At 36.8% G+C, this 23,607-nt stretch overlaps 2 protein-coding genes across 2 annotated transcripts in view; one reads left to right on the top strand and one right to left on the bottom strand.

Annotated features, from left to right (window-relative positions):
* The window catches only part of CDC73 (cell division cycle 73), a 93,838-nt gene that overhangs the window by 41,832 nt on the left and 28,399 nt on the right, over positions 1 to 23,607 (bottom strand). Inside the window, exon 10 of the mRNA XM_032226614.1 lies at positions 20,779 to 20,843. Within this exon, the coding sequence (XP_032082505.1) occupies positions 20,779 to 20,843 (65 nt within the window). The remainder of the gene's footprint in view (positions 1 to 20,778; positions 20,844 to 23,607) is intronic.
* Positions 2,462 to 3,766, top strand: B3GALT2 (beta-1,3-galactosyltransferase 2). The gene has a single exon (XM_032226615.1). The coding sequence runs from the start codon at positions 2,462 to 2,464 to the stop codon at positions 3,731 to 3,733; it is 1,272 nt and encodes a 423-aa protein (XP_032082506.1). The 3' UTR covers positions 3,734 to 3,766.

The raw sequence follows: 23,607 nt of genomic DNA on the forward strand, positions 1-23,607 counted from the left end.
CAGCTAAGATTATGTTAAATATTTTATGTATTCTTTGATTGGATATAATGTAATAGTAAAATTAATTAACACTGTACTCATCTTATTATAATATAATTGGGTGACCTATGCTTTAAAGAACAAAAGACTGTCCTTTTCTGTACACTATTAAGTGTACTACAAATGTAGATGTAATGAACAACTGCCATGTTTAAATACTTAAATACAGGAGACCTAGTTCAAATAAAATCTAGTTCTAAAAAGACACAGCTTACAGGAAGTCCTGACGGTGTCCTCCACATAGCTGCACCAGTTAATTGTATCTCAAGTAGTTAATACATATTTGCATATACAAACAAATCATCTAAAATGATGATTTTAATTTTATAATTTTTAATTAAAAGTGTAAACTATAAGTTAGACATTATTAAAATGTTAGAATTTATCCAGGGTTTATATTGTGGATGTTTAAACTTGAAATCTTTCAAGTTCAAAGGAGCAACTTTAATAGGATATTTATTGTTCCAGAGAAAACAGTTTTGAGAATTTTAATTTATAGCTCAAGGATGGTGTAAGTTTTACAAAGATGTACAGCATCCTACAATTCAAAGCTAAGCCTACTACTTGCTCCTCCTAGTGGTAGTTAGCATGATGAACTGGAGCTTTTGTTCTGAATGACAGAAAATGCTTCTTTTGAGACCCCAAAAGATTTGCTACGTGTTCCATACCGTACTGAATTTTCCTTAATGTCTACTGGAAAAATTAAATTAAATTTAAATTAAAAATTAAAAGACTGTATTCCCATTTATTTCAAACTGTTTTTGCTACTGTATATTTAAGTTCCTGTTTGATGAAACACCCTATTTAAGGACAATTTAACATTATAATCCCCCTCAATCACATTCTTTTTAAAATGAGAAACTGACATTGAATATGCTATTCATGCAAAACAGTACTCCTTTAAATTTTTTAAAAAAACCAATAGATGCTTTAAGAGGTAGTGAAGTCAGTAATTATAGTATAAATATACATTTTAAAAAGTATATTATTAAAATATTCATATGACTTTTACTCCTGCTCAGAGCCCCACCATTTGAAACAATGCACGGAATCACAAATCAATTTATATTATATTCAAAATGGCTCAGTTGAGGATAATGTCATGAGTTTTAGTATCGAGTATCATAAAACTTCCACATTACCATTATTATAGAATACAAAAATGAAGTAACAGTAAGACATGTTTTATAAATCTACCAAAAATATTTAAATATTGCTTAAAGTATCTTACTCATCATAGATAAGTACAGCTTTTCAATGAAGACTGATTTATTTCTAGGAAATGCTATTAGTAGGCATAGGGAGTGGGTCTGTATGTGCAAGTACATAGTTGAAATCCCAAATAAATTACAACAGCTTTTAGAAGCTAAAGGGATATTTAATGTGATTTTTTTGAGTATAATCATATAAAGAAAAGAATATCAAGTTCTATTGTAATTTTTAAAGCACATTTAAAAGGATCAAAATCAGTTATGAATCAAAATGTTCAATATTTGTTAATTCTGGAGGATATCTAAGTGAGCTGTTTGCATCCTGAAAATTAATTTTAAAAAGTGCATCTTCTCACTGACTTTCTGAACGCAGGAGGGCCCAATGGAAACAAGCCAAGCAACATTCTGTGACTAAGAGAGCTCTGCTATAATCAATCATTTATGACCTCTATCAACGTATGACAATTTCCCAAGAAATTGGGACTAGATACTGTGAATCATGCTAGGTAATGCATTCAAATTAGCTTTAATTAGTTTCCATAATCCTGCCCCTGGGTACCAAATTCTTTACATTTGATCTTTACTGAGAGAGCCCTTAGTTTTTCAGTATGTTGAAACATGGTTTTACTCAAGTCATTAATCATCTTGCTCCAAGCAAGCCCATTTTAAAACAAACACCCCAATAAGTAAGTATATGGGATTGTAGCAACTCTGTGACCAGAAAGTACTTTAAAAAAAGGTAACAGCTGTACTCAAGAACTTCAGTGGCAAAGGCAGACGGGATTCTTGAGGATAGAAAGTTTTAAAACCATGGGAACATAATCCTGTTTTGTATCGGTGACGTGTATTGGTCTCGTATAATTGTTAAAACAGATTGCACAAATCAAAAATTCAAGAACATCAAACTGGGCAAGTATTGTGGGTGGATTTGAAGAATAATTTGAAAATGTAATAGTAGTGCATAAGTTACGATCATTGTTTCCTGTAAAAAAATACCTCTTCTTTTTGATATGTTCCTTCTAAAAAGAGCTTTGAAAGCAACCTTTGAAAACTTAACCACTTAAATCTCCTTTGGTTTTTCCAGAGCTTGCCGGTCACCAGCCATCTGCCTGCAAAAGGCTCAAGATGGATCCCATGAAATAGCAGTGGGTCCCAAGCCAAGAAAACGCTTCCTTCGATCCTTCTCATATCCCTTATTGGATACTTACAACATGCTTCAGTGGAGGAGGAGGCATTGCTGCTTTGCCAAGATGACCTGGAATACCAAACGCTCCCTCTTCCGCACACACTTCATTGGCCTACTCTCCCTTGTGTTCCTTTTTGCTACGTTTCTGTTTTTTAACCACCACGATTGGCTGCCTGGGAGAGTTGGATACAAAGAAAACCCTGTGGCATATACTACACGGGGATTTAGATCAACAAGAAGTGAAACCAACCACTCCTCTTTAAGGAGCATTTGGAAAGACGCCATTCCTCAAACCCTGAGGCCACAGGTGATGACGGTTAATTCCAACGACACAGGAGTGTCACCTCAGGGAGTCACTGGTTTGGAGAACACGCTCAGTGCCAATGGGAGTATATACAATGCAAAAGGAACTGGCCGTCCAGCTTCGTATCATTTCAAATACATCATCAATGAGCCTGAAAAATGCCAGGAATCAAGTCCATTCCTAATACTTCTGATAGCCGCAGAACCAGACCAGGCGGAACCTCGGCAAGCCATCAGGCAAACCTGGGGAAACGAAAGCCTGGCACCTGGGATTCAAATACTTCGGATTTTTTTGCTAGGTTTAAGTATTAAACTGAATGGATACCTTCAGCAAGCCATCCTGGAAGAAAGCAGGCAATACCACGATATCATCCAACAAGAATACGTGGATACTTATTACAACTTAACAATTAAAACGCTCATGGGGATGAACTGGGTGGCCACCCACTGCCCAAATGTGGCATACGTTATGAAAACTGACAGCGACATGTTTGTAAATACGGAGTATTTGATACACAAGCTTTTGAAACCGGAGCTGCCTCCCCGGCAAAAATACTTTACTGGCTACCTAATGAGGGGCTATGCACCTAACAGGAACAAAGACAGCAAGTGGTACATGCCACCTGATCTGTATCCAAGCGAACGCTACCCTGTATTCTGCTCTGGGACTGGCTACGTGTTTTCTGGAGATTTAGCGGAAAAGATTTTCAAGGTTTCACTGAGTATCAGGCGGTTGCATTTAGAGGATGTGTATGTAGGCATCTGCCTTGCCAAACTGAGAATTGACCCAATGCCCCCACCCAATGAGTTTGTCTTCAATCACTGGCGGGTTTCTTATTCCAGCTGTAAATATAGTCATCTAATTACCTCCCATCAGTTCCAGCCTAGTGAACTGATCAAATACTGGAATCACTTGCAACAGAATAAGCACAATGCCTGTGCCAACACGGCAAAAGAAAAAGCGGGAAAGTATCGTCATCGTAAACTGCACTAAAAAGGACTTAAAATACTGCAAAGTGTAAAAAGAAAAATCCAGTTGAAAGCATGTACAGTGGCGGGGGTGGTGGTGATGTGCTTAAGAGGGAGATATTTAAGAGGAAGCACTTAATGTGTGAAAATTATTTTTTTAATTTAAAAAAAATTATCTAATTCTTTAAAATATTACAAAAGGAATATTAATCAAAAGGTTTTCAATGGCAGGAAAAAGAGAAAAGGCAGTATCAAGATATTTGTGTTGATGTGCAATAATAAGCATGCACAGCTTGGTGGTACAATTGCTATTTTATGTGCCAATAAAATTCACTACGCAAATATTCTATATTAATTTAATTTTTAAAAGTTTTTTTTTAAAAAAATGACCGTGAAAAACACAACTGAAAAAATACAAATCAAATTTCTCCCACTGACTGAAATTTCAGCTGAGTATACATAACTTTCAAACACGATTTGATGTGGCACCAATGCTATCAGAGGTTTTAAAGAATTCCCTTGCTCCAATAGAGATAATATCTTGGAATAAGAACACTGACAACTATGTAAAATATAAAATCTCATACAGATCATAGCTTGCCTCATTAAAATATTCTTAATGACCTGTTTTCTTGTAATACAAGTCCTTTCAATAGTAAAAACACATTGACTTCCATGTAGGATACACCATTATTTCTTGACAAATTTTACCTAATATTTTAGTGATCTATCAAAATAGAAAGGAATTACTTTTAGAGACTACAGTGAGAATATACTAAATCCAAAAGTTGTATTTATAAGTTTCATTTGGAAAATATGTAACAATCTACATGTTAAAAAATATTTAGGTATGTATCAGGTTTCCTGTGATGCCATCTATTTTTTCAGTTCACCTAACAGCACCCACCCAAGAAGAATTACTCTAGTAACTAGAATATATAAAAGATCCTATATCCCACTCTTTGTTATAGAGATAGCTTAATATTCTACTAACAATGTTTTCCATAAAGACACTCAAACTGAACAGAAAATGGTTTGTAAAACTATCAATTAAATCCTGACATTTGGTGAATAAGCAGGTTTTAAAATTTATCAATGACACATGGAGATTCTATTAAGGTTCTTTAACAGAACTTTTCTGGGCCTTCAAATTGGCAAAATTCATTAATATAAATACTAAATTGTTGAGATCACTGCTTCATTGTTTATAACTACACTTCAATCTTAAAAGATATTATGATTTCAAACTCCAAAGATCTCACTCAAACAAAACAAGAGCTAGTCCTTCTGAACACTCATGGAAAGCAGATAGTAGATTTGCAAAATAGGTGAATATTCTCCAAAGGTTTCTCTTCACCTAATGATCTAGGCTACCACCAATATGAATAGTTTCCAACTTCTCTCTTTTATTCTGGCATGTTAGAAGTTTTATTGTATCAAAATAATCTTGTTTTGACTAGGAACTGATTATGTGTTGCTATTCTCAAATTGTAGTTCTTATAGTTCCTTTCCATTGGCAATGGTGGCCAGAGTTAATAGCAATAGAGGTCAAAAACAACCAGAAGGACATGATACACAACATTCTTGACTTAGAAATGTATTTAATGAAGTAGCAGATAAATGAAAACAGAAAAAGTCATATTTATCCCATTCAATAACTTTCTGAAGAACTGACATTATACCTATCCTATTTCTAATGTGGAATTGCAAAATTCCACTGACTGTTTTTGCCCATGATAAATCTAATTAACTATGCATGCAGTATTCTTATTACCTACAAGCATTAAAAACTACTTCATACCCAACTTGGGAAAAATGCTTCATTGGTTTATTAAGTACTTGTACTGGCTGAAATATGAGCTTATTAAAAGGAAATCAAGCCATAGAAAGTTGGGGGGAAATTATGGAACATCCATTGTTCCATTACTGATATGGTGGGTTAACAGGGAAATGCATCATCTTCCATGTTGCTTGTCCCCATCCTCCATTAAACAAAGTACTTTCAGATGATAGTCTTAATAATGGGTTACGTTTCTCACTCATAATAAAAAAAAAATGTACTAGAAAACCAGGAAAGTCAGTTTCCTTTAAATCATAAAACAAAATCTCTCTGAAATCAGATTTGTGGTCATAGATACCACTTCACTGAAATCTGATTTTTATATTTCTACAATTAACTAAGCCACATTTTGTAAGCATCAAAACAAAACAAACTCTTCAGAATTAAAATGCTGTACATCAAAATGGGCAATTATTAAACCAATTTACTGATAGCAATATCAAAAAATATTTCATTTGATAGACTCCTTCTGACAACAAAAACTGTTAGGCGTATAGTTCCCGTAATGTTTTGTCTTAATCTTAAAGAACAATCCTAAATGTGAAACAAACTTTTAAAATATGGGGGAAACCAGCTGAGGTTTATTTTCAACTAGCAAAAAGAAGTGAAAAATTATCACTGTATTTCTGGCTTGCTGGAAATTGCTTCCCTTTATTCTTAATAGATTGGAGCTAGAGAAAGTCAGCATTGATTGCACAAGTTGCACTGAAATTAATGATACTTGTTACAAAAGAAATCCCAATTGCTCCAGTGCAAACTAAATAAAATTAAAACAGTTGGGTTAACATATAATGGCTTTAATAGACACTAAATTTTCCAACTATGATTGTAATGACTATATAGTAAGTATGCATTTTAAGCCTAATATATTTTTGTTTTATGGAATGATATATTATGAAATAAAATTAGTTAATATTTTTGCCATGGCAAACAAACAATTGTAAGTCTGAACTGTTAAAAGTAGAAATGAGCAAGCCATAGTCCATAAGTGGCTTCTCTGCACCCAATCACACCACTGCACAAGGCTTAGAATGGCTGCATTTCAATTGAATGATTTCAGAACTTTGTAACTTTTTGTTACCTGGTTTGATAATAAGGATGGGTACGATTTAATAAGAATTCATTTCCTAAAGTCATTTATAAAATTAATCCAGTTACTGGAATGTCAAGTCAAAATGTCAAGTCCAACTCTTAGTGATCCATTGACATCTATCATTTCACAAAGCAGGATAGCTGAATTATCCTAGCTATAAATAGAAAGACTGTCCTAATGCTTCAAGAACACAGGTATCTTGATAATACATGTAGGGTTGACCAAAGATTTTTAAGGTGGCTCTTGACCAACTGTGTTAAACGTAAGCAAAGCACTACTCCAAAAAGCCTCAAAGCTACAGTGCATTTTGAAAGTAGTGTTGGCCTCTTTGAAGACTGTCCACAATATTCTGGGGTTGCTGTACCTAAGGAGGTATTATACTTTCGTGACGGTCCCAATAGAAGAGCTGCCTGTATACACATAGGCAGAAAATTAGATAGTCTTGAAATGAACAACGTAAATCTTGAAAGAATGATGGTGCTCTGATGCATTGAGAAAGGTGCTTCACTCATTATCAACACACTTTGCAAACCACTTCTGCATAAGCCTAATATCCAGCCAGGAAGCCACATAGTTTATATACTAACCATGAGCCAAGGCTGCTTTTTGTCCCTATTAATAATAATACAGTAATGGTATAACAATCTACATGTTAAAAATATTTAGGTTAGATTGTTGTATCGTGCCATGTATGTTATATGTAGCGATGGGCAACCTAGATTAAGATCATAGTAAATACATCACGGAAACCATCTTAACATCTTCCATTAAAACATATATTCACAATTTGGAATCCTACTATAGGATACACCCAAATTTATCCTACCTTTTCTTCTTTATCACCATTTCTCCATTTTTTGTTACTGCAAATTAAGGTTTTTACACAAGGATTTTTTCCAATTTATAACAGGGAGGAATTTGAAAAGAGGCTTTTCCCCCATCATTTTTATATAGTCTTTTCCAGCATGAACTCTTCTAGTAATTTACATGGAACTGTTATTTTATTCATTCTGAAGTAGCCTTCATAACTACCTTGCTGCTAAATTATCATTTTATAATCTTTCAGTTTACTGTTATTAGTTATAGTAATATTTGGCAATATTCTTGAAAAAATCTTACATATATATTTGATTGTAGGTGGCTGAAAAAAGAAAGCTGTTTTTATTTCATTTATAAAAGCCACTCTTTATTTCATTAGAGCAATTATGTTATCAGGGGAAAAAAGCTACAGATAAACAGAAGCAATAATGTTCTTAAATTAATTGGAATATGGAATTACGAAATGTCATTTCTACATAGTATCTCTTAGTGTAGTTAGCGATAAAGTAACTTAAACTTTAAGGCCACCAGAATCTGATTTCTACTTAGGAAGATTCTTTCAATCCATTAACACTGAGTTTTTACCTAGTAGCTAACATCACAAATAGTTTTCACATGAGGAATACTTTGTGATGGCTGAGAGCCAATATGACATAAATTTTAATGGGTGAAAAAATTATGCAAAAAAGTGAAATGGTTTTTAATGGAGCACATGTTATATTATTTTTAAAATTGTATGGTATTCTTACTCTGCAATGGAACAGTAATTATTTTCACCAACCCTTAAGAAAACAGGGCAAGAGTTGTTTTTTAACTCATTCAAGGCAGAATGGAGGTATCTCCAATTCATTACCGGTTTTCTCCCTAGAACTTTGGCCCCAACATATCTTGCATAAAAAGGACATCTTGTTCTTTATATTCAACCATTTAGTTGTTTCTTTGTGACCTGATAAGCAAGAGTTGTTGTTTATTCATACATGCATACAATTTATAAGCCATCTGACTTCCAACAACTCTTGTATCAACTACTATTTTACCCAATCTGGAGAAGCTGTGAGAAGATAGCTCCAGCTATTTTATTAGCTTAAGGACTAATTTTCTTTTAGAGCATCACTATAATCAATAAACTGACAGTGATCCATATCCTTTATCCCAATATTCAGCAATAATACACAATAATACATTGATAAAGGACAACAGTTTTCCATGCCATTTTCTATTCCTTTTGTATAAAATCCCATGTGTTATGCTGGATGTAATCTGCCAGATTTTCTTCACTGAAGAATTCATTACATTCTGTCTCAAAATTGGAATTTAAAGGAGTCTGTTAAAGCTGACAATTTCTACCCCCAATATAAAGAACAATTTATCTCCTTCAATAAAATGTAAAAACAAACAAACCTATGAATACTATAAAAGCAGATTCTATAGGCAAACATCCTTTTCAGTGGCACGTTTTTCCATTAAAGCAACAATAAATAGTTTCAATAAGCATTACACATCTATTTTATTTAAAATAAGGAAGGCTGGGGAGGGGGAGCAAGGGATAAAATATATGTCATGATGCAAACCTTGCTCCTTATATACTTGTATGCAATACCACAATGCAAGTATGAAATAGCAGAGCTTCTGTTGTACAAAAGTTTCATCTTTTGGTATCATCATGGCTAACTGTGGACACTTATGCACAGGACTGAAAATGTTGCTTCTGCCCCCTCTAGTGATGTTACGAAATTATTACTACATTCTTTGAAGATTTAGGAAACATTCTGATCCTTTGCACATAAATCAGACATTTCTCCATCTAGAAGATTCACCAAAATTAGAGCAAGGTAGAACACCAGCATCTGACTAATAGTCAGGAATAAACTATCATAAAGACAAAAAACAAAACAAGATACTAACAAATGTGCCTGTTTAAAGGGTTCTTCACCATGAAGCATGGCTTATGACATGTTTAGAGTTTACCAAGTTGAGAGTCTATCATACTTTGTAATTTTGACCAAGAGTGTTTTGATATTTTTCTCTGCTTTGTTCCACTGGGCTACACTCAATCACCATCAACCATAAATAAGTCATGATTACTAGTTTTTAAACATGTAGCTTTAAAGAAAAGAATGGTTTGGTCAGTGCATTAACCAAAACTTTAAAAGCACACAAATATTTTGTATACATGTGAGCACTAAAGGAAAAATAACTGATCTTATCTGGCAAATATTGTCTTTATTTCATTTCTAATTGTTCATTTCCTTGTTTCTCCCATTTATCCAATCATGGGAGCAAATTAATTTGTATCTTAGGACAATGTTCCATGTAGTTAATGACATGTTCTATAAACCCAAAGGTTTATGATTATGGAGTGGGTATTTTGGGGGTGTGGGTATTTAATGTGCTTATCCCCTAATAAGAGATTATGAAAACTTTCTTTCAGTAACATAAAATCCTGAAAAGATATATATCTATTTATATGTAAAAGATCCAAATTTGTACTTTAAATGCATCATGAAAAACAGGAAAGATAACTTTGACCTGTTTCAGATTTGGAAGAAATACTGGCCCAATAAAAACTAACCTGTTTAAATTTTTTAGGAAGTTTCTACATTCTCTTGTGGTGATCCTTTTTCTAACTTTAAGTCAGTATCTGTCTGTGATAGGAAGAACACACTGTGAAGAAAATGCCCAAGCTTCTCCTCCTCCCACTGCTGCCTAAGAGCTTGCTCTTCCTTTTTCAATTTAAACAGGCTCTGCCTGATGGGGAAGAATGGTGAAGAAAGAAAGAAAAGTAGTGGTTGGTACGGAAGATGGAGAAAATTGAAAAAAGAAAAGGAAAGGAAAAGAATTCAGAAATGAGTTGAAGACACCAGAACTGAGTAGTGGACAAACAGACCAAAATATTACCTGTGGGGCTAACAGAAGTGACAAAGCTGTAACAATTGAAATGATGATATGAAATAGTAGCAGCTTTCCCATAGGTAGAAGGCTTGGAGAAAAGTAAGACAGACCATCCTGAGAAATAGAGGTACAGCCAGTACAGCCCCAATACCACCCACCAGTTAGAATTTCCTACAATTACACAAAGTACCACAGTCATTGCTAGAAATCTGAGCGCCAAAGAGCCTAGAACAGTGATGGTGAACCTTTTTCGACTCGGGTGCCAAAAGCACTCACGTGCCCCACCTGCCATGCCCCTTGCACATGTGACCTTGGAAGGGTTGAAGCCAGGACGGGCCTTTCAAGGTAAGCCAGATCTCTCCTTAGTTTGTTCTAAGACCAAAGTTCTGGAAGGAGGCATTTTGGGGGGGGGGGGGTCCGCTACCTCAGAAGGCTTGAGCTCCTCTGCTTCTTGGGGGAAATAATTAGGATGACTTGGAGATGGCCTGAAAGAAGCCAGTTGAATAAGGCGGCTATTTCAATCCGAAACTCAAAAGTTTCCAACGTTGAGGAGGGAGAAGCTGTAGCTCCAAGAGGCCTGCATGCAGCCCCCAGCAAAAAGAAAAAAAATAAACAAAATCTCTTATAAAAAAGCAGGACCCCTGGCCGGCTCCCTTCTACAAAGAACCACCCAAAGTCTGGCTCTTTCCAACGAAGCTTCCCAAGAGTCCTAAAGTGAAACCTAGGGAATTGATTCCAGATCAAAACGAATGGAAACAATGCTTACACCCTCCCGCCTTGCCCTCCGTGGACTCTGCCAAATGTCCCTGTGTTGCAAGCAGAAGAGGAAGTGGGGGGGGGGGATCCACTGCTAAAGCAAAGGAAGTGCAGCGTCCTTCGTACGCTGAGCTCCAGAGACTCCAGCAGGCCCACAGTCTATTTCAAAAACTGGGGTGGGGGAGGGAGGTGGGAAGAAGGGTGTTTTCTTGTTTGCTATTCCGGCAGACCCAGGACAAGAGACGCTCCCCCCGCAAACCTTCCTCACCAGCTGCTCGGCCAACCGCTCGGGCCAAAGATGCAGAGCCCGCAGTGTTAGGCTTCTGGAGGGAATGGCTGGCTGGCTCTTCTTGGGGAGGGGGTCTGTGGGTGCTTATTTTTTGAAAGGGGAACATTTGACGTCTGGGAAAGCAGAAAAAATAAGAGGAACCGGAGGATGGGAGCCCCTCCAGCTCAGACCGTGCCAAGCTGGAGCTCTCCGCAGCAACTTAGGTCTCCAAGAAGGCCAAAGCTGTGCTGAGATTGATGTGCAATTTCTGGTTTGTGCGTTGGGCCATTTTTCACCTGAAAAATGGCCCCAAATGAAGACCAAAATCAGCTGGTCAGCGGGCGCATGCATGCTGGAGCTGACAGGGCAACGCCTTGCGTGCCCTAAGAAATGCTCCGTGTGCCATAGGTTCGTCACCATGGGCCTAGATGAAGCAAAGAACAGCAGCTATGGAGTTGCTGCTGCCATCAGCACAAAGAGCAAGTCACAACAGCCTATGACAATCCTATTAATCCTTCACTCAGCAATTGATCCATGGAGACAATGCAAGTGACTGTGGAAACAGAAAGTTGTGAGAGAACTCATAATGGCTTAGAAGTAGAACTAAAACAGATTTAAAAGGATAAAGACCTCCAGGATTACAGCCTTCTTCATTGCTCTTGTATATTTCATTGCTAGCTTTCTAAATTTTCAGGGTTTTTTGTGAGCAAAAACAGACAAAGGGAAAGATGGAAGGACAGCAGGTAGGATGCCCTCAGGTGGGAGAAGGTGAGGGAACTCTTCCACAGTTGGATCACAATCCCATGGGCTGACTACATTAATTTGGGAAACAACCATCTGTAGTGTTCCCATTGAAGAGCTATTCTTAGGTAAAGGTAGAAAACACATCTCTGGTCCCTAAAAGTTTCGCTACTGAAATGCTGTATGAATGCTTAAACAAGTAAAACAAAATGTCATATATTTTTTTGAATCTGCATTGCATCCTTAAAACAAGCACAAACCTGTGCAGTTGCTCATTCCAGTGAAGGGAAGGTCAACTTCTATTTCCATGTCAAAATATCAAACAGCTTTGCAATTACCTTGATTGCAGTCATATTTAACAACACTCTGAGTAGATATAATACTAGAGGAGGAAACTGTCATGAAAGCATAATGGTAGGTTGATAATACTAAAATAAATCTACATAGAAATCAGTCAATGAATATTAAACTACAAAGGAAACAAGAATATACTAAATGTTGAAGTACATTTTCATTTAAAGGGGAAATGTTAATTGTGGCCCTTAGTGAAGAACAACTCAGAGAGATGTAAACTAACCCTTTTCACAGCTAAATAGAAGGTTCTGAACAAATTACCATATTGTCATCATGTGCTCGTGATGCTATCCCATGGCAACAGTTTTAAGAAGCCTCTTGTAAGTATTTAATATCTAATAGTTTCACAACAAAGCCAACTAAACGATGGTAGGGACAAAATAGAACCGAGATTGTGTAACTCAGAATTGCTGCATATTAAAACTATTTCCCTGGGTTACAGTGGGACTTTAAGCCTTATGAACAGAACAATTCATGAATACTGATAACATGTAATCCCGCTAAATTTAAAAACTCTTAATTTATTAAATTTATAGGCTGCACTAATTTGTATGGCATTGGGTGGTTTAGAGAATACATCAATAATAAGAATGCAGACTAAATAAACTCAAAGAACATTTGGAAATAAAATAAATTAAAAAAGAAATTAGCAACCCAAATGCCTCACAGAGGATCTCCCTCCATTCTAATCAAGAGTCCGGGGACAAAGCCAAGTTTTGAGGGCTCCCAGTATTAGCAATACTACCTTAGATTACCCCAGATTACAGAGCTAATTGGAGGTTGAAGAGGGGAGCTTGAGAAATCACAGGTATTCCAGAAGGCACCAGGACAAAGAAATACAGCAAAGTGTATCTCCAATTAGGGCTGCAATCTGGGGTAACCTAAGATAATATTCCTTCTAAAAGGTAATGCTGAAAAAGTCCTCGTTCAGTCGGGTGGGCTCTACTTTCTGACCTTGTGGACTGTCTTCCAAAATGGTTTTTAAGATGGTGAACTTTCAACAGCAGCAGCAGCAGCAGCATCTGTAGCCTCCAGCGCAGCAGCCAGCTTCCAGATGCAAAAAAAAGAGGGGGGGGGGCACACTCTTGATCATCCACCTCCTGCACTGAATGCTCCTCTCTTCTGGAACCGAGCAATGTAGAAACTTTGATAAGAACCAGATCTAATTCTTTAATCTGGCAGCTATCCATCTTCTCAGGGCCAAAGAATGCCTTCCCCATCATCTTGTCCATCTTCTTGTCACTCTTCCACTTTCTAATGGCTTCAGCAGCCGAACTTTTGTATTTCCCCATAGCTCCTCTTGCTGATCTATCACCACCAGAGCTTCCTCTCAGTCCACAAATCACTCACATTACAAGGACCTGCCTCTTTTCACGGCTTCTCACCAAAAACAATCAAAGTTCTTGCTCTCTTCCATTTCTTCGCACGTTTTCAAAGCCTCCATTTTCACAATCTAAATAAACAAAATAACTAAACTAGCTTAATAGTTTTCAAAGAAGCTGAAATATTACTGTTGTTCTTGTCCTAAAATATTGACTCTTCTATCTATACCAGCCTCAGATTCTGTTACCTGCCAATCTTCTCTTTAGAAATACCTGGCTTTTTTCCTCTTTCCTTGTCACTTATTCTTTATTTTTTTCCTTTCAATTGGCGCTTTTAAAGCTTTCCCCCCTGTTTTTATACACCAAATGATTCCTATCCTTCTACTGATTTCTCTTTTGGATTTCAACACTATTTAACTGCCAAGGGTTTTGCTACTAGATTCAACTCTGACCTTTTTCTCAGGGAGGCAGGTCAGAATACGGAAAACAAAGCAAAACGGACCTTACATTTATCTCAGGGTACTTATATACAGAGCTGTGTGAAAAAGTCTTGCACACTACGGTTTATGACGTTTTTTGAACAGGCCATTGATTTTATGATATTTTATGCTAACTGCTATGCAAATATTGGTATATTTAAATAAATACTGGTGGTTTTTAAGTGAAAAGCATACGCTTTTTGCAATTTAGTGCTATTTGGATGGGGATTGTGAATTTTCTTGCATGCTTACAATGCCTGTGAAAAAAGATTAACTGATGCATATCCAGTGGAATACGTGTTGAAATTACTAAGGCCGATGCTAGTGTTTTGTTAACGTTTTTATTGTTTGTGGTCCTGAAAAGGACCGTTTAGGTAAAAAAACATGGTTAGTAATATGAAATTGGGCAGCCCTTTTTGCTTATCACCAGGCGGCATCACTTCGGCATAGACTGTATAAGCCTTTGCACGTGATCTTTGGTGACAATGGGGTGCCAGGCTGCAATAATGGATTCAATCAGCTCCTGCTTGGTCTTTGGATGCTTCTTGCTTATTTTGTAACCAATCTTGGCCCACAAGTTCTCAATTGGGTTCAAATCCGGACTCTGAGCTGGCCAATCCAGGAGCCGACCACCATGCTTCTTCATTCACTGCTGGACAGACATGGTTCAATGAGAAGAAGCATTGTCATCCTGGAAGTAAAAGTCCTTCCCTACAAGTTGCTGAAGGAAGCATGGTCTTTTCCAGGACTTCAACATACTGCTTGGAATTCATGATTCCCTGCACGATTTGTATCCGGCCAATACCAGAAGCAGCGATACAGCCCCAGATCACCACATGCAATGGATGCTTCACAGATTGATTCAGGCAGTACGGCCTAAATTCTTCAGCTGGAAATCTTCTGACATACGTGTTGCACTGATTCCCAGTCAAGTAGAAATTGCTCTCGTCACTGAAGATGACCTTGGCCCACTGTTCGTTGGTCTACTTGGCATACTTCTTGGCCCACGAACATCGACGAGAATGATGAGCGTCTGTGAGCAAAGGTTTACTTCGAGCCCTCTAGCAAACAGTCTGCAATGCACGTGCTTGTGCACACTTTTACATCACACGTTTCACCCCAAATTCTTGTAACCTGAGGTGAGGTGAGCTTCCTGTCAGCCATCGAAATGCGTTGCAGAGCCTGATCTTGCCGTTTTGTCGATGTTCTTGGTCTTCCAGAGCGGAGCCTGTCATCAACTGAGCCAGTTATTTGGTATTTTTCAACCAGTCTGCTCACTGTGTTGTGATGGCATTTCCCTCTCTTGGCTGTTTCTGTACAGGAGTAAGCCTCTTCATGAAGCACAGTGATGTGATGCCGCTGCTCAGTACTGGTGAAAGCAAAGGCCTCCATCCTTACCTGCAGCCAGAGCTAAATTAAATTTCTCAATGCTTTTCATGCCTATTTATAGTCAGAGAGTATGACAACATTGATTGGCTCATAGATTTAGCCTTTGTGCATTTTGATTAGTCAGCCAAAGCTCGCTGCTGATTGGCTACTTTCGATCCTAACATTATCAAAAATTCAAGTTGTGTTTGTTTTAGCACATAAACTCACTCAAAACCTTAAAAAGACTTTGGTTATATTAATAAAAATTATGCATCTCAATCCGACCTCAGAAATTTTCAGCAAAATACGAATTCTGCATGGTTTCTATGAGTGAAAAGTTGATTAAACATGTAAATACAGCTTAAAACTGAAAGCGTGCAGGACTTTTTCCCACAGCTATAGGATGGATTCTTGTGCTCATAAACTCTTAATACAGAAACGAATGAAACATTTTCTTCTTTGGTTATTTCTCTCAGTACTCTGAATATCAGTGTCACCATCAGTAAAGGATGGCCAACATATCTGAAGAATAAGAGTCTGAATGCCCTGAAATAATCCATTTGAACTGCAACTGAAACCTACCAAAACTCATTGTTATTCTACCAAGGCCAGATATGGTGGTCACTATTTGTATTTGCTTAAAAGTATACTACTAATTACAGAAATAATATTCTATTTGAAATCAAGTATTTACCATTCATAATTTAACTACAAATATAAGCACAGTGATAGCGTGTCAATCCAACATTTAACAATAGTTGTGAATAACTCCCATTAAACTGAGGAGCCAAAATGCATGAAAAGCTTTAAATAGAAACACCCCCATTTACTCATTCATCAAGAGTGAGAACAATCCAAATTTTCCTTTTACATTTACAGTGAAAACTAATAATCATTGCAGTTATATGTTTATGATATTTCAGTTTGCTACAGCATAAATGGAATACATAAAAAACTAAAACACTTTTTAATACTCCTTTGTAGAAATATAGAATATATGTCTTAGTCGTTCCTGACTCTAGGGGGCAGTGCTCATCTCCGATTCCAAGCCAAAGAGTCAGCGCTGTCCGAAGATGTCTCCGTGGTCATGTGGCCAGCACGACTAAAGGCCGAAGGCACATGGAACGGTGTTACCTGATTTTTCTACTTGCATTTTTACATGCTTTCGAACTGCTAGGTTGGCAGAAGCTGTTATAAGCTCACTCCGTTACGTGGCACTAGGGATTCGAACTGCCGAACTACCAACCTTTCTGTTCAACAAGCTCAGTCTCTTAGTTACTGAGCCACCACATAGAGAAGTGGAAAATGCCATTCTTAGATTTTGTTGATACAGTTTAGGATTGTATTTGCTATTCTCAGATCATAATTTGGTTCATGTTCATTAAAATATCATGATGATTTTCATGTGTACTCCCCTATAATATGTACATATTATAGGGTAGTACACAGGATACTTACACTTTTGATTTTTTTCCTATCCAAACATAATTGTACAGTATTTTGCATTTGCAGTTCTGTTGAAATTCATCTTGCTGGTTTTGGCTGAATGTTTCAACTTTTCAGGACCGTCCTGAATTTTGCTACTGTCAGCTAAGTTGGAATTGTTATTCTACCCATCTTTGAGTCTTCTGAAAATTTCATCATCATATTCTTAATGTTTCATCCAAATAATTTAGTAATATGACACCATTTAATATTTCACTTTTGCCTTAATAAATAGCCATTCATTCACTGGATATGATAGTTCAATTAGCTTTGTTTCTATCTAAATTTAGGATTGTAAATCTATGAATTTACTGTTCCCATACAATCATGCAAATCTAATCTTTAACATATAAGTGACCCATTCTTTAGAAGTAACACCATCATAATGGAGATATTTATAACTATATTTTGACAACTATGAAAGGCGGTTTTACTACATTACATTTTACTGCTCTTTTTAGAATGTTTATCACAATTGTATGCAATCAATATATATATGTGTGTGCGCGTGTGTTTAAACCCTAACTCTGCACTTTATTTAATTTTATCTCAACTCTGCCATATTTGGTTGTTTGAAAATATAGGTAAGTACAATACTTAAAATATGATAAAATATTGACTGATAAAGAGCAGCTAAATTTTTCTAAGCTTAAACTTTCTGGAAAACTACAACAATACATACTTGTACCAATGTAAAAAGGTCAGACTGTTTCTAATTTTCAATGCATTTCCAGACAAACTAGAGAAATGCTTCTTTGAGTTAATGTTTGCAGACAATATCAAGATGCTGATTTGTGCATCTGGTTACTTAAAATTCTCTAGACTCATGTATTTTACATATTGTATGCTAATATTATAAATACATAATACTTCGGAGCAACTTATATTCTGAAGCAATATCTTTAATACCATCAAACACCTTCCTATCTCAAGTCCTTTGGAAAGAATTAATAGGTGGATACAAATTTGGTTTAAATATATGGCTCATTGTGAGACCATCCATCGAAAAATAATAAATGCCCAGGCAGCACTTCAAGAAAGCCAATTCCAACTAGCTTAGAGCCCTTTGACAAATATCCTTTGATCAAGTTGAAGGCAGGACGGGAACATCTTAAAAACAAGATATCGGAAATATAATCACACACCACTCCAGTGATAGGAAAAAGTGTTGGGGGCACTTAGGAAATTCTATGGATGAGCAGGAAGCTTTTGGCTGAACTAAGAGGTACAGTAGTAATATGCAATGGGTAAGAAAGGGAAAATGTTGCCATGGAAACAGGCCACGAAATACCTAATAATCACAGAAAGTAAATTAGAAACAATAAAGTACTAAAGGAACCCGTGCTCACAAAAAAGTTAGAATCAACAAAAAAGGCTTTCTTGACTAGGTCAAGAGTGAGGGGAAAAAAGGTGGGCCTGGTGCTGCAGCGCTTGCCAAGATGGCCAGGGGTTAATGTGGGGAAGTCACAATGACCCAGTTCCTACCTTGCTTCAGCCTCTTTACCACAAAAGGGAACTATATTCTACTGGACCAAGCAAAAATCAGGAAAAAGGAAACAATGGTAACCCAAGATAAAGAGATATTGCAAACCACCAAAATATCTTAAAAGTTGCCAGGGTCAAATCATTTACATCTGAGAAGTTTTGAAGGATGTTGTGGACATCATTCTTGAGCCCCTTTGAGATATCACCAAAGACAAACTTACTTCCATAAAATTAGAGAAGCAAATGTCTTTTTTTCAAAAGGAGAAAACCAGTAACTGATCAACTTGATGTCAGTACTGGGCAAAATGCGATATTAGATTACCAATAGACCAACGCCAATAGAGGTGGTATGCAACATTTTAAAAAGAATAGAGTGCTTGGCAGAATGTCACTTGGCAGAATGCAGCATGTCAGGCAAGCTTAATCTCCTTTTTGACATAACAACCCATTTCGTTTACTGCAGGAATTTCTGAACTTTATCAAAGCATCTGACAAAGTCTTCTGCAGATCCTAGTAGACAAGATGGAAAAATGTGGGCTGGATTGTGCTACCATTTAATGAACACAGAATCAGTGGAACCACTACATTCAATGAGTGTACATCAACGGCTCTGTGACAAATTGGAAGGAAGTAATAAATAAATAACAAATCATGTTCAAATTATTTATAAATGACACTGATTAGAAAATGATTCTAAAATATGTGAACAATCTGTAAAAATATAAGGATAGCAAACACCATGGGAGGAGAGCCTGAAGGTGTAGAAGGATTTTGAAAAGCAGGACACTGAGCAAAAACTAGGAAGATTAAGAGATATTTAAACAGATCCTGGATATGATCTGTCAGAGACAATGCAGTAGTGAATTTTGGTCCTGAGCAGACCATTTCCAAGGGCCCTTCAAATCCTTACATTCTACAGAATAAGATTTCAAGACTTATTTGCAAAATTGAAACTAGACAATCATTTTCTATACTTATTACTTATAATAAGCACACAAAAAATCCCATAAATTCAGTAAAATGAGTGATTTGCAATTATGAAGTGACATTTGTTAGCTACTTCACAGAGAGAGTTCCTAAATCTTCAGAGAATTATGAATATGAGTTATAGTAACTACTGCCAACTTAATATAACATAAATTACAATTCATATTTCCTTCAGCCTGCATAACAGTTGTAATCTGTAGATGCGAATGGGTCAAGTTTGAGAAAACAGAATGATCAGATATAATCCTACCCTTTTTTCCTGTTTTTCATTAGAGTCTAAGCAATCCTCCCCACTCATGTATCTAGCCTATGGTTATCACTAGTATGAAAATAATGTTTCCAAAAAAACATTTTATTCAGGATATCTAAGAATGTTTTGATTGGTATTCCATATAGCATGTAAGTTAGGTCACAACCTTGGTTATTTCTTTAATTTTAGTTGCTTTTTCTAAATGTCTACAGGTATGAACTACAGGAAGACTGGGAATGAGATAAAAGTCTATTTTACAAGACAGGAAAGTTAAGCGAGTTAACACTAATTGGTTTTGAGACAGTCACATTCCAGGCATTATTTTATGTTCAAATTAGTGAAAGTCATCCAAAAATAAATGCACAGATTTTTAGACTGGGTAGTGGTGTCTATTCATCAGTTATGTAGGTATACAGATGGCAAAACTCTTTAATGAGGATTTTATATTAGTTCTGTATCATCTGTCCTACTCGCATGGAGATCAAAATAGCATTTGTTTGTGAACACTAAGCCCACTTCCATAAAAGCAGAGATCTTAAAACAAAAACTCAGACTAAAACATCATTTTCAGAATGTTCTGATTTCAACTGTTCAGGAAATTGACAACATGAGCACAAATTTTCCTTCAGAAAGAATGTTCATTTATGTGCAGCCTGATAATTTGTTCCATGCCAGAAAATATTGCAAATATCATACTATTAAAAATTCTACCGTTCGAGGAAAAAAATGGTTCCCCAATGAACTGCAGAATTCAAGAATGTCAAAGGAGGAATATATATCCTTAGCTCTATACAAGCCTGTCTTAGGATAATTTATGTTTGTTGCCATGCAACACAGACGTTTCTCACTGTAGAAAGCAATACTGAACATCTGTAAGCAACATTTTGAACATTTCTTCACACAGCATTGCAACCCAATATGGTTTACTTACCGTTACAGACTTCAAAGTCATCCCATGGTAGGTGCCCATAGTGTCAATTTTGAAGCCTTCCGTCTCTATGAAAAACAAAAATATCCCAAGGTTTTAGTGAGAATTCTCATATGTAAATCCTACAGCAACTAAGACAAATCAGAATAAAAGAAACTGATCCAGTGTGAACTTTGGTTTTGTTTTCAAGGAGAAAAGGCCACATAGAGAAACAATATCAACAAGTCCTATTCTTGCAGAAGAATAGCTGCTAAAGAATGCAGTAATCCAGCCATACCAGTGGTGAGTTCTGGATTTTCCATTCCAACCGGTATGGACGTATGCAGCATGCATGGACACACGTGCTGCATGCACATGTATCTTAACACCTCCGTGATGCTCCAGCTGTTCAGCGGAGTGTCGTGCAGGCGCTGTATGCGCTGTGCGTGGGAGTGCAGAAGACTTAAAAGACCGGTAAGAAGCTCGGGTGGACCCTCTGGAGCACCGAACCGGAACAGTGCTCCGTGAAGGCTCCAGTATGCCCGTACCGGGGCGTATGCCTGCAACCCACTACTGAGCCATACATATACATACACAAACTTACAAACACATGCTCACCCACAGCACATACTGTGTGTATCTTGGGTTTTGGAAGAGTAGTAGAGAGCAAATTTACCAGCTTGACTTCTGATCAATGTTTTGCAATCAATCACTTATCATGGAAAACATCTTGTGAAAGTCTCCAAGTTATCTTCTTAGATTCTAAATCTGCTCTGTATGCCATAAACTATGATTTAGACATCACAATGGATAGGTTCATACATTTTCTGTAATCAACTAAAAAAAAGGTATGTTTCAAACCTTGTGTCAATTAACACAGTAGTAGTGTTGTTCTAGGCTCAACCTTCTTTCATTAACCGCAACATATGTCATGCTGCACTGCCTGTATCACAATGTTACAAATAAGGCAATATTTTACAATAGGTACAGTCAATTTCCTTAGTAAACATGTTTGGGGAAGGGGGTGATGGCAGAAGAGCTGCTTTCAAGCCATTGGGAGAGATATCCAACGCCACTCTTTCCTCGGGTCCTCTGAAGAAGGACTTCACTTCCTTCTCTTTGAGAAGGACCTTACAAATGGGGGCAGGGCAGGGGAGCGTACCAGTACAAATGGGGGCATGGCCACGCCACCATGGAACAGGTACGCAAAACTATGGCAGATTTCTGGCACCGGTAGCCCATAGTGGTGTGTACCCACCTCTGATCTAATCTTTAGTTTAAGGCATGCCAAAGAAGGTAATGTTTTATAAATTTGCTTCTAAGGCCAATTTTATTTATTTTAAAGTGTACTTAATAAAACTGTACATCAGATATGTGAACATAAATGGATTTTAGAGACAGTTACTGATTGAACATATAACTATGCTCATTCTTATGCTCATTCAGGCAGTGTTTTTAAGAAACAAACAGAGAATAAATCATAATTAATGCTATTTCCTGGAGTTGTCTGGAGCTTACTCAATATTTCTTCTGCATGTATATGTCACATCACTGAGCTATGGCATTCTTTTTTAATTTAAGAAATTTAATTACAATAATAAAAACTAATACAAACTAAAGAGAGAAGGGGGAAAGAATACAATCAAAGAGAGGAAAGGGAGGGAGGGAGGGAGGGAAGGAAGGAAGGAAAGAAATGGAGAAAGGAATGACTTCCAACCTTTATCACAAAAAATATAAAGAAATATAAACTTCACCCCCTGTAAGCTTACAAATGATTATCTCTTCATCCTGTATCCCATTCCTTATATATAGGAATATCCATAAACTATTAACTTTTCAAGCCATACGTCAGCAAAAAAGTCCAGAAAGAGTTGCTAAAACACAACAAAATGTTTTTTTTTTAAATCTTGTTTAAATAAACCAATTTTATATTCCTTCATTTACTTCGAACAGTCTTAATCTTTAATTCAATTATAAATTATCATAGAATGCTGGGAACGACTGAGGACAAAAGAAGCTCAGGGGACGACAGAGAATGAGGTGGCTGGATGGAGTCACTGCAGCAGTCGGCATGAGCGTAAATGGACTCCGGGGGATGGTAGAGGACAGGAAGGCCTGGAGGAACGTTGTCCATGGGGTTGCAATTGATCAGACAAGACTTCACGACTAACATCGCCACAAGTAAATTATGATAATAGTTATAAAACTGGTGAAATATGTTAGAACTGGCCATTAGGATGTATATGAGTTTAAAGTATATGTTCTCTTTAGATGTATTAACCATTTAGTTTCTGGCTATTGTCCAAAAGCCACAAGGTTGTTTAATAATTTAGATTTCATTTGATTGCCTACTTTGCTTCCTTCTATTTTGTTTTATCATCAGCATAATTAAACCAGGGCAGTAATTTATCAGGAAGTCATGGATTGTGAGAAAAATTGTGTTTTAGTAAGCCTCCTAAATACAAATGAGCAAAACATGGAAAAATTGTCATCATGGTTTGCAATGTCTGTTTCATCAAACATAAGAAACTATGGCTTCTAACTTATAGATACCATAACAAGTCATTTTACTTGATATAACACACCTCACTGTAAGATCTTTATGTGACTAAATTTGGATCTTTAGCAAAGGTGGTATTCAGTGGGTTCTGACCAGTTCTGGAGAACCCTTTGGAACGATCTCCCCGTGGGGATTCGTACCCTCACCACCGTCCAGACCTTCCGCACAGCCCTCAAGACCTGGCTATCCCGTCAGGCCTGGGGATAAAGATCGTAATCCGTCCCCACCCGAATGATGAATGTTGTGTACTATTTTTACTTAGGTATTGTTTTATGTCTTATTGTCTTGTACTC

The sequence above is a fragment of the Thamnophis elegans genome, chromosome 11 (assembly GCF_009769535.1).
Source record: "Thamnophis elegans isolate rThaEle1 chromosome 11, rThaEle1.pri, whole genome shotgun sequence".
NCBI classification, from domain to species: Eukaryota; Metazoa; Chordata; class Lepidosauria; order Squamata; family Colubridae; genus Thamnophis; species Thamnophis elegans.

What these genes read in the sequence shown, in the direction of transcription:
- B3GALT2 (XM_032226615.1), top strand. Translation starts at nt 2,462, where the DNA reads ATGCTTCAGTGGAGGAGGAGGCATTGCTGCTTTGCCAAGATGACCTGG.